General features: G+C 61.1%; 1 protein-coding gene across 1 annotated transcript in view; it reads right to left on the bottom strand.

Annotated features, from left to right (window-relative positions):
- TMEM132C (transmembrane protein 132C) overlaps positions 1-11,089 on the bottom strand; it is a gene marked incomplete at its 5' end in the record, with an annotated part of 100,622 nt that overhangs the window by 44,226 nt on the left and 45,307 nt on the right. The window contains one exon of the mRNA XM_036220925.1: positions 1,625-1,771. Coding sequence (XP_036076818.1) covers positions 1,625-1,771 — 147 coding nt within the window. The remainder of the gene's footprint in view (positions 1-1,624; positions 1,772-11,089) is intronic.

Here is an 11,089-nt window from a genome sequence, read left to right on the forward strand (position 1 = left end):
GCGCGTCCCGATTTTGGCTCCCGCACTTGTCGAACAGGCCGCTGTGCCTCCCGGGCCGCCCACCCCCCGGTCTGTTTTCTGCTCACTCGCTGATGATGCCATGTCCGTAGATGGGACGGTGACCCCGTTCTGCCCGAAAACCGCATGTTGCACGGACCCGGGGAGGGAGCCGGGGAGGGAGCCGGGGAGGGAGCCGGGCGAGCCGAGGGCGGGGCGGCCGTCTGAGTCTGGGGCTCTGTGAACGATCGCCTCTCCCACCCCCCCACACGAAGAGCAATAACTCGAGAGCGAAATGAACACGCGCAGAGGGAAAATGAGCCGCGGGGAAGGGGCGGATGGCGACGGCCTCAGGGCTCTGGGGCTGGCGCGTCAACAGTCAGAGCAGGGAGTAACCGCGCCGCGGGCGGCCCCGGGCCAGGCGGGTCGGCGAGGCAGCCCCGGGCCACTGCTGTGGCTCTGGCATCCGGCTCCGGCGACCCCACGCCTTCGGGCCGCCGCAAGGCTGGGCGCGAAGCCCGGTGCCCACCAGCCGTGTTCACTTGAGACGGCGCGGCTCTCGACGGACGCTTCTTCCTCTAGTGCGAATCCCTCCGAGAAAACACACCGGCCAATGTACCCAGAGCCCTACGAAGCGATGAAACTTTGATTCCAAGAAGCCGCCTTGAGCGCACAGAGACGCGGACACAGATTCGTGTGGCCGGTGGCCTGTTGCCGGCCGTCCCCGAGAATAAAACTTGGGAACAACTTAAGTGTCCGAAAATGCCGACGTGGTTAAAGCTGTGTGACGAAACGTTACGCGACTAAGAGTTTCTGAGGAATATTTTATGTCGAGAGATGTTTTTGATATAACTGAAATATAAGTGAAAGCGTCTTAAAAATCTGTGTGTAGATTCTAACACCAAATTTGCAAAGTAAATAAATCTACATTTCCTGTACACAGATGTCACGGGAGCACTAAATGCGGGAAAGAAAGAAACCACACGTCAGCAGGGCTGGCCCTCGGGTGCCAGGGCCGTTTGTATATTAAAATTTTCTTTCACATCATATAACCGTGTTTCCCTAATATTCTAAAACCAACGCGTGTTGCTTTTATGTGCAGAAAGCAACATGTTAAATGATCATCCAGACGTCTGTGTGGGATCCCACGCGGCACGTCCGTATTTATTACTGCCGCCGATTGTCACCTCCTGCCTCTAAATCCCTCCCCGCCGCCGACGAAGCCCGACCCGTCTGCGAGGGACACACAGTGTAAGAACCTCGGGGGGCGGGGGGCACCGGAGGTGACGTGGCCCCAGGACAGAGTGTCGGGGAGGAGAACACACAGGCCCAGGCAAAGCGGAGCAGGATGTCGCTAACCCAGCTGTGCTCGGAAGCGGGGACCTCAGACTCCAAGGTCAGCGCCCTGGCCTGCCGGCCACAGGTGCCAGGCGGTGCTGCCGAGGGTTTGACAGCCGGGGCGGGCGGTGGTGAATGACAGTCGACGTCAGGCCTCTCGGGTGAGGCAGGTCACTCGGGGGAGGCGGGCCCCGGGCGATGCGGGTCAGCAAGGCGGGTCAGCGAGGCGGGGCGCCCGCCGAGGCGGCCCCAGGACCCGCCCTGCGCGGCGCGGCACGGTGGCACTCACCCGCTGCGTGCGCCGGGCCCCAGGCGCCGGCATGCCACGGTGGCGGTGGCCTGCTGGCCGCTGTCCACCAGCTCCTGCTCCACGTCCCACTGCCGCGGCTGGCTGGTCCGGGCGCTCAGCACGTTCACCCCCTTCTTCACCTTGGCTCTGCGGGAGGGAGGCGGCAAGAGGGACCATGTGTCAGTGACCTGGCCTTTCCGCCCGCGCCCGCCGCCCCGTGACCACACGGACGGAGCACAGCCGAAGGCGGCAGCGCCGGGGCCTCGGGGGCGGGCGAGGGAGCACTCTGCCCATGGCCTCGAGCCCGGGCGCCCGCCGTCCAGCTCCGAGGGTGGGCAGACATCCTGAGAGCCCCCAGCCCAGGGCGTGGCACGGCCACCAGGTCAGGAGAAAAGGCGGCCTGCCCAGCCTGCCCGGTCTCGGTGGGGGCGACCGATCCTGCAGGGTACCGGGGCACTGTCTCGAGACGTTTCTGGTCGTCTCAGCTGGGGAGCGGGCGCCGTCGCCTGGTGGGTAGGGGCCCAGGACGCAGCTAAACGCCCCGCCGCGCCCGGAGCAGCCCCCGCCATGCAGACGGATCCAGCCTCAAGGGCCAACAGCCTCGAGTGCCGGCTCAGAAGCCGGGCCTGGGCTCCCACCCCGGCCTCCCCGCTCTGTCGCTGTGACTTCAGGGGAGTGACAACCTCTGCGCCCCCCTTTATCCCTCTGGAAACAGACAGGATAGTAGTAACCCCATTATACAGCTACCGTGATGGTGAGATACATCGATCCACGGAGAGACCCAGCGTCGGTATACAGCAGGCACTTAATAACTGTCGGGTACTGTTATATTGCTCCAGGGAGGTCCCCCGGCCTGCTTATGTGACCTGTGGGGCACACACTCCGCCGAAGGGCGCTAGCTATGTCGGGGCCTGAGTAAAATTATTAAAAAACGCGCAAGGCTTGTTTGGGGCTGTCGTTTGGGCCGCGTCTCCTGGCCTCTCTAAGCCTCCGTTTCATCGACATAAACCAACGAGAGTAGCAGCAGGTCGAGCTGCCCTCTCCTCCCTAGCACCCCTTAAACCTGAGGAGATGCGGCCACGTCTCTTGGAAAGCAGAATGGCGACGGGCAAGTGAGTAAAATGCTACGTGTGGAACCCCAAAAGCCAGCCGCCGGCGGGGAAAGCTGAGAACCGGCAGAGTCCACGCCGGGGAATCCGTCTGTCACCGGAAGTGGCGGGAACGCTCTGAGATCGGAGGGTCAGTGACAAGTCTGTGTGGGGAGTGGCCGCGTGGCAGAGCCCAGAACGCCACATGGGGCCTGGGGGGCCGTGGAGGGCTGACCTGGGGTGAGCACCCCGAGAACCGAGTGGCCGCGAGCCTATGCACACCGGATGTTGAAAGATTGCTAGGACTTTGTCCTCGAGGCTGGACCTTCGCCCCGCAGGAAAAACATGGGGTGCTGGAGAGTTCGGTACCGACGCCCGGGGCTCCCCAAACGGCCAGCCGGATCGCCGTCCAGTGCAGCTCGCGATCAGCGCGTCCCACCAAACAGACTCAGCCCTTCCGAGGGCTTCCCAGTCCCTCGTTCTTCTACACGAGTGAACGAGGATTGTGGGGCACTGAGAAAAAGTCTCCACATGATGTAGAGACTGAAACAGGCAAACGGAAAACAAGGTCTGTAGGAAACAGAGCCTGCGAAGGGAAGACTGTCATTAATAATACACGCGGTCATTCACATCCACAGGGAGACGCTGCAACCCGAAACAAAAGCAGGAAGGTATTAAAAAAAAACACTCAACGGGGAAAAAAAAGCCCTTGGAAACAAAAAAGATTAAGACAGAGATGGAAACAAAAAAGGTCGAAGCAGAAATGGAAAGTCGCCGCGATGGCCGCTGGATACGGTGGAGGAAACTTGTCCCGAGAAGCAGGGAAAAAAACGAAGACAAGAAAGATAGAAAAGATGAACTGAGAGGCCCCACATCCGCACGACAGAAAAAACAGACAGACAAGCAGAAAAGGGAGAATCAGAAGCGGCTACAGAGTGATTCGCGCAGTCTCCCCGGAGGAGGGCAGGTCTACACCCCGGGTCAGGCCGGCTGCACCAAGGACTCTGGGGACGCGGCGTGAATGCCCCGGACACCAAGGCTTGGGGGTCGCGACAGGCTCGGAAGCCGCGGCAGCCGCTCGGGGCGCCCGTGGACACTGAGAAACGTCTTCCGGGCTCAGGCCGGTCAGCGGGTACCGACCCGGCGTTCTCCATCCCGCCGGATCGGAAAGAGCGTATTTGCGGATACGCAGGTGCTCCAGAGAGTCGCGCCCTGCGCCCTGCGCCCTGCTCAGGGACTGGCTGCACGACACGCTCCGTCAGCGCGGGAGGAGCCGCGCGATACGGGACACAGAGAAGGTCGTCGCTTGCCGAGGGGGCCCGGGGTGCCCAGTGGGCGGCAGCCGGGCGGAGGAAGCGGTCCAGCACGGAGAACGCTCTGGCAACGCTGTCTTCAGAAAACCGAAATTTCCTGATAAATAGGATGTGAATGAATGTTTTGAGAAGAGATTTAGATAATCGGAGGAGAGTTTGGGAGGAAATCGGAGCTAAATACACAGAAAATGAAAAAAAAAAGAATAAAGCCAAATTAGTTTTTAATTCTGACAATAAGACATGATTATGCGGAAGAGGAGCGGTAATCATAACTGAATGCACAGCGGACCTGTGATCGGCGCACGCACAGCCAGCGCACGGAGAACATTAATGTTAGACACTGACTATTGATGTCGCGAAACGTGATTATGACACGGGAAGGCCGGAGGTGTGGAAGGGATGGAGAGAAATATATATATGCATCTCACACACGCACGGCCTTACCCTTCGTACTGGGGCATGCACGGATAGTGCCTAAGACTCGCGTGCAGGAAGAGTCAGCTTCCCGGTGCCCTGCGGCGATACAGCCCTAAGGACCAGGCGAGGTAAGGACTTTGCTTCTGCCTGGGGGGGAGGCCGAGGGGGGGAGCCAAGGCCGCCTCGTCTTTCAGCAGCAACGTCTAATTTTGAAATAGTTTGAGTCTGAGATTAACGAGAAGTTGTGGAAAAAATGTCGCGTTCTCGCGTACCTTCTCCAGCACCCCCGACCCATAAACCTCACGTGTCGCAAGGATGAGGCCATGCCCAGGCCACCACGCTGCCGTCGCGCCCTGACCGAGGCCCCGAGGCCCCCGGATTTCCCCTGTTGTCACGGGCGCATTTTTTTTTTGGTGTCTAGTTCCGTGAAATCACATCCCACGGGTCGATTCCGGTGACCGTCACCGCGATCAGACCACAGGACGATTCTGTCGCCCCGCCTTGTTACCCCGTCATAGTGACCCCTCCCCCGACTCGCAGACCCGATAAACTCTGATCTGGTCTCTCGCATTGTAGTTCGGTCACGTTGAGAATGTGACACACGGTTTTTATCGATGAACTCTGCAGAGCGCGTCGACTCCTTGAAGGACATGAGAAGCTGTATCTTAGGAGGGAGCAGCTTGCAACACCGCGCCCCGCGCGCCCTGCCCCGCGCGCCCCGCCCCGCGCGCCCCGCCCCGCGCGCCCCGCCCCGCGCACCCCGCCCCGCACACACTGACCCCGCCCCGCGCACCCCGCCCCGCGCACCCCGCCCCGCGCATGTGCACCCCGCCCCGCGCATGTGCACCCCGCCCCGCGCACCCCGCCCTGCTGACCTCCCCGGCTGCAGGAGGCAAGTCCTGGGGACTGGCCGAGAGGCCAGACACGGCTGGGCGAGGGAGTTGCGGGTGGTCACCCCGAGGGGACCGAGGCGGTGGCGGCCGCTGAGAAGCCACGTGCCCCTCTCAGACGCATCCCCGCCAGCCCCAGCAGGCGCCTGCTCTCCATACGCTGCCCGTCGCTGAAAGGACTTGCTAAATACACGGGCACCGTGGCCACGGGGAGCCCAGGGCAGCTCGAGGGACATGGAGACGCAGCAGCCTGGGAAAGCGCCTTCCTGGCCTTCGTCCTGCGGCAGCGTGCTCCCGCGGCCCGACGCCTTCCGTCCTCACCGCCCCTCAGAAATACCTCGGAAGCCTGGCCGCGCCGAGCCGGGTCTCGCTGCGTGTGGACGTGGCCCGAGTGCAGCGTCCCCGAAGCGCCGGGCTGTCCTCCCCACTGCACGGTCCACACGGGGAGGCGGGTCTGCCCACCGGGGCCCTGGGGGCCCCTCCCGGGCCGAGCCACAGCACCTGCTCCCGGGGACACACGGGGGGCGAGGGCCCCTTGCGTCTCTCCCTCATTCGCAGGGCAAAGCGGGGCGAGGCGGCCGTCACTCGGAGCCGTGGCAAACGGCGCCTCGCGTCTGGGGGGGGGGGGCGGCCGCGTTTACAATCTCAGCCCGCAGATTTATAGGGAGCTGACGCGCTGCGAATAGGGAAAGGGTCTCTCCACACCTGCCCTTTCTGTAAGAAAAGTAAAAAAGCAAATGGAGAAAAGAAACCCGCCCCGCCTGCCTCAGAAGGCCGTCCCCGCCTGGACGCCGCCCCGGGCTCCTCTGCGTGAGCCTGCATTCTCCCGGCCCACAAATGACTCTTTGCAGCTCCCTTTCTGATGAATTCTGCCCCGGAATTTGCCTTCTAGGGTTAGAATTATGTACTTGGTCGAACAGGTGAACAACAAAAGCAAAGAAATGATATCCAGGGCCGTAAGGGCAGCCGGCGCCGCCTGCGCGTGAGCCGCGTGGGGCCGGGGCCAGCGGGGCGGGGGGCCTCGGTGCGTGGCGCTTTGCCGTGGCGTGGGGTCTCACGCGGCGGCCCTGAAGTCCGGGGGGTGGGCAGCTGCTTGCACCACCGCGAATGTCCTGGACACACACTCCCGTGTCGCAGTGATACGGGGACCAGACCTGCGCTCCACGCGGTCCCCCGGTGTTTTCCGGAAGGTCCCTCTCGTCCAGGACACAGCTGACGTTCGACCCCGGAACAGCCATCTTCCTGTCCAGCGAGAGGGTCCCGCTGGGCTCCAAGAAGTCCAGTCCGGTGTCCTCGTGCAGCGAAGCTTCCGGTGTGGCCGCCAGAGGGACCGCGTCCTGGGCCGCGGCGACCGGTTCAGGAGCGACCTGCGACCCGGCCGGGCGAATCGGAGCCCTTCGCAGGGTTTTCCAGCATTGGGACAGGGGAGGACGTGCCCTCCGAGGGGCTCTGAGCTGGGGGCGGGGGCCGGGAGCCCTCAGCGGCTTGGGGCCTGCACTGTGGACGTCGGTGGAGGGACGGAGGCGGCATGTCAAGGACGCGGCTCGACCCTGCGATGCGCCTGCAGCGCCGCCACCAGGCCTTTTGGCCCAGACGGTGACACGGTTTCCTTCTTACGACAGACTGTGGCAAAGTGCGCAGGACGCAGAGCTTACCGTCTTCGCCGCTGTCCGCGCCCAGCTCGGGGGCGTTCGGCACACTCGCTCGGTCGCACGGCCGTCACTGCCGCCCGCCGTCCCCTCCGGAACGTCTTCCCAAACCGACGCCCCGCCCCATTCAGCACTCAAGCCCGGCCCGCGGGCCCCGCCCTCCTGCGTCCGTCTCTGTGCACCTGACCCCCCTGGAGCGCCTCATACTGGTGGGACCGCAGGGCCCCGCCCTCCCGCGGCCGGCTCACCTCACCCCGCACAACGTCCTCCGTGTGCCGTGAGCGTTGGAGTCCCCTTCCTTTTGAAAGAGGAAGGGTGTTCCAGTGCGTAAATGTTCCGCATTCTGTTTATTCCTCCGTCGCTGGGCCCTGGGGCTGTTCACCGCTCGCCTCGGTGGACGATGCTGCTGTGAACATCGGTGCCCAGATGCTGCTTTCCGTTACGTCGTGGGCGGGCCCGGACGTGCGACCCTGGATCCCTCCATTTCCTTTTCTTTTTGCGTGAAGAGCTTGAGCTGGGCTCTGTCGAACGCAACCACGAGCCTCCTACTTGGAGCCGATGGCGCCTCCCGCACCAACGGCCTTGAGGACGACAGGATTTCCTCAGGTAGAGAGCTGGCCCGGCTTCTCAGTGACCACTTTGTAGGGGCGTGACGCACGTCGAACCTCGTTCAGTGGTTCTTAAACAGAAGCGCACTTCGGAAATGCCGAGAGCAGTTCTGTTTGCCACGGAAATTGAGAACTAGGCCTCACGCGTAAACAGCAGCCAAGCGAACGGGGTCGAAGGTCCGTTTGTTTTCTAGGCCTCGAGCGCACACGCGGGTCCAGCCCGAGAGCCTGTGTGCGGCCCCTTCTCCCGAGAGTAATGCTCACTCAGCTCGGACGTTCACCGGTCCAGCTGCGCCGGTGTTTGGGAGAAACGGAAACGCCCTGCCCTCTCACCCCGTGAGGCCCCATCTCGGACGCAGTGCAGGGACACACCTGAGCACCAGGACGCACACGCGTGTGCGTGTGTGTGTGTGTGTGTATGTTCACTGCGGCGTCGACGGCGAGGACGACACCTCCTGGTTTTCCGGGGACAGCCGTCTCGGTGTTATTATCACTGAGACACCCTTTTGCTCTGAGAACTTCCCAGTCCGGACGACCGAACCTGGTCACCCTCGCCGCGGGGGAAGGGCTAAGTGACCGTAGTGTGACCGCAGCACGGACTCTGGGCGGCGGTGAGGGAGAGACGGAGCAGCCCGGGGGCCAACGTGGCACGTCCCCCAGGACGGACTGGCGGGGAGAAGGCTCAAGCCACGCAGAGCACCCCCCCGACGCCCCCCGCGTCTGAGCGCTATAAGTGTTCCACGTAAGTTCTGTGTGGTGACGCGTAACCCCGCATTCTGCTCTCGACATGCCAAGCACTTCTCCAAGTTCTGTAAACACAAGAGCACATCTGACCCTCACGCAAGGCCAGTCCCACGTGACAGCTGGCAAACATCTCAGTGACTCTCTCCGCAAATGTTCCTGGAGGCGCCGAGGGGCCAGGTCACTTGCCCAAGGTCACTCGGCTTGTAAGTATTGAAGCCAGATTTCCAAGCGAGGCATCTTCTGCCTCTGGCTTCTGGCCATTGTAAGTGCGTTTGCACACGCGTGTGTCCACACACACACACACACGCCACCCCGACGGTCCCTTTGAATAAGCGAGGACGGGGATCTAGATCGAAATCGAAGATCAAAAGGAATGTTACTCTCATATGTAATGTTTCAAAAAAACTTTACCGAAGGTATCTTTGCGTGATCTTTAAATAATTAAACATCATATATTTACTTAAAGCCGCTGAAATGAGGAGTCGGTGTCTCAGCCTTGAATCAACATTCGGCATTGGTTCCAATTCAGTCTGTCCAGGGACTGCGTCCTTCCGAGCGACAGCACCTGCGTCCCCCGGGTCCGGGGGTGCCATGCCACAGACGGCGGGTGGGGGACGGCCTTGGGGCCTGCACTGGACGGTCGCAGCTGGGCCCTCCCTCCTCCCTTCCTGCCTCAGCCCTGATTGGTAAACCTCACGGGTTAATTGTGAAGCGACTCCGGACCAACATAAAAGACTCCTGGCAAATACGCCCAGGTGCACTCTGTTTCGATCTCGTTAATTGTCACCGCTCTGTCTCATTTTCTTCACAAATAAACTGCTGGCCCAGAAAACACCAGCTCTGTGGCCGGGGCCCGGGAGGGGCAGGGCCAAGCCCGGAGCCTTCAGCATGCATTTGCTTATGGCATGTAAGATGTCGACTCCGATAACGGGAGAAGGCTGAGCCAGGCTTTTCCCCGAGGGCGAGGGCTTCTGGGACCTGGATTTCAATGTTTCTCGCTGGAACTTTCACTGCAACATAATCCTGAGGTCTCTGGCTCACGGGTTCTTTCTGGTCTTTGAGGCTAAGCTTGCTGGGGACCTGCCGTGCACCCTTTGGTACCTGGCATTACGCGAACTGTTTACAGCATTGCAAAAACAGCTTGGTCCCAAGAAGAACAAATTCGTTCTGGCTCATCTGGACTCCAAGGTCCAAATCTCATTTCCACAAAACCACCTTCTCCGCAGGAAGGACTCAGGTGCCGGGTGAAGCTCGAAAAACGCTGCCGGCGACACCTTCGCCACTGAGGTCAATGCGCTGCCTCCGAAATGCCCTTACGAAAAGTTCCCACGCACGGAGACGCTCAAAGAAGTGTTTGGTGAACGCTCGCGCCCCGCCGCTTGGATCCGCCGTCTTGGCACGGAGTCACTGCCCACGCACCCACCCTTCCCTCCCCCACCCCTCCCCCACCTCCCTTCCCCCACCTCTCCCCCTCCCTCCCTCCCCCCACCCCTCCCCCACCCGTCCATCGACCAGCCTTGTTTTCGGAGGCATTTCTAAGTGTCACGGGACAAGTCGCCCGGAAACATCGCACCGTGCAGATGAATCACTCGAGTTCCCTCTTTCTGCTCCTTTGAGGTAAAATTTATGTTCGATGACATGCCCAAATCGCGGCGGTGACATTTCGCACCCACCTGGGCAACTCTGACCCCCATCAAGGTATAGAACAGGGCCGCCGCCCCGGACAGTCCCCGACACCCCCTTCCTGGTCGCTATCCACCCGCCCCCTTGAGACGTCCGGTGTCCTGATTTTCTTCCTGCCACATGAGGTCGCCTCCCGCAGACCTTTCAGCGCATGGAGTGATAGAGGGTGTAGTCTTTTGCGTATGAGAGCTTCTCTCGGCACAGAACACCTGAAATCCTGCCACGTGGCTGCACATGCCGGTTATTCACACCCTCGCACTGCCGAGTGGCTTCTGTTGCGTGAATATACGGTGATTTGCTTATTCGTTCTGTTGATGGACACCGGCTATTTCTCCAGTTTTTGGCTATCATAAGGAAAGTGACTATGCACATTTCAGGCTAGGTAGACCCACAGCTAATTCCGTGGCTCAGTTTCAGGACTGAGCGTAACTAGTTCGGCTTGCACGCTCGTGCTCACGAAAAGGCTGCCAGGGCTCCCGATATTGCGCCCTCACATTGTCAGGTGCAGATGCAGGTGTGAGGGGTGGAACCCTGGCCATGCGGGGGGCTCTCTGTTCACGCCTCCCTCCTGTTGCATTTCCCAGAAGGCGCCTCTACATTTAAATGACCGGAAATGGGTTGCATGGTTACCTCCGCCGTGCGGGGTCGAAAACGGGTGGTAATGGTCAGCCGACTGCAAAGTCCGCCATCGAAATTTACTCAGTGTAAACAAAGAACTTGTCCCATATGCTGGGGATCAAGTGATACTCACGGTATGGCTTACACGCTTTGCATTAAGAGTGCCCAAACTCTGTCCTGCAGTGTGGACGCTGCAGAGTCGTTCCACTCAAGTGGTCATGACCATGCGCTTTCTTCTGCTGAGACAGAGGATCGGCAGACTCTGCCCCAAATCGTAACACGTTTCACTCGCTCAACCGGCTTATCGTCTGAGTCCCAGCGCTGGAACGGGGAGCGGGCGATTTCATCCGCGGGGTCCTGTCTTGTACCCCAGCGCCTCATACAGCCCCATGGACACCGGCCAGGCACCCGGGGCCGGCCCGTGCCACAGGCTCACCCAGGAGAGGGTCCGACCT

This window comes from Rousettus aegyptiacus, unplaced genomic scaffold (assembly GCF_014176215.1).
Source record: "Rousettus aegyptiacus isolate mRouAeg1 unplaced genomic scaffold, mRouAeg1.p scaffold_m13_p_5, whole genome shotgun sequence".
Classification (NCBI taxonomy): Eukaryota; Metazoa; Chordata; class Mammalia; order Chiroptera; family Pteropodidae; genus Rousettus; species Rousettus aegyptiacus.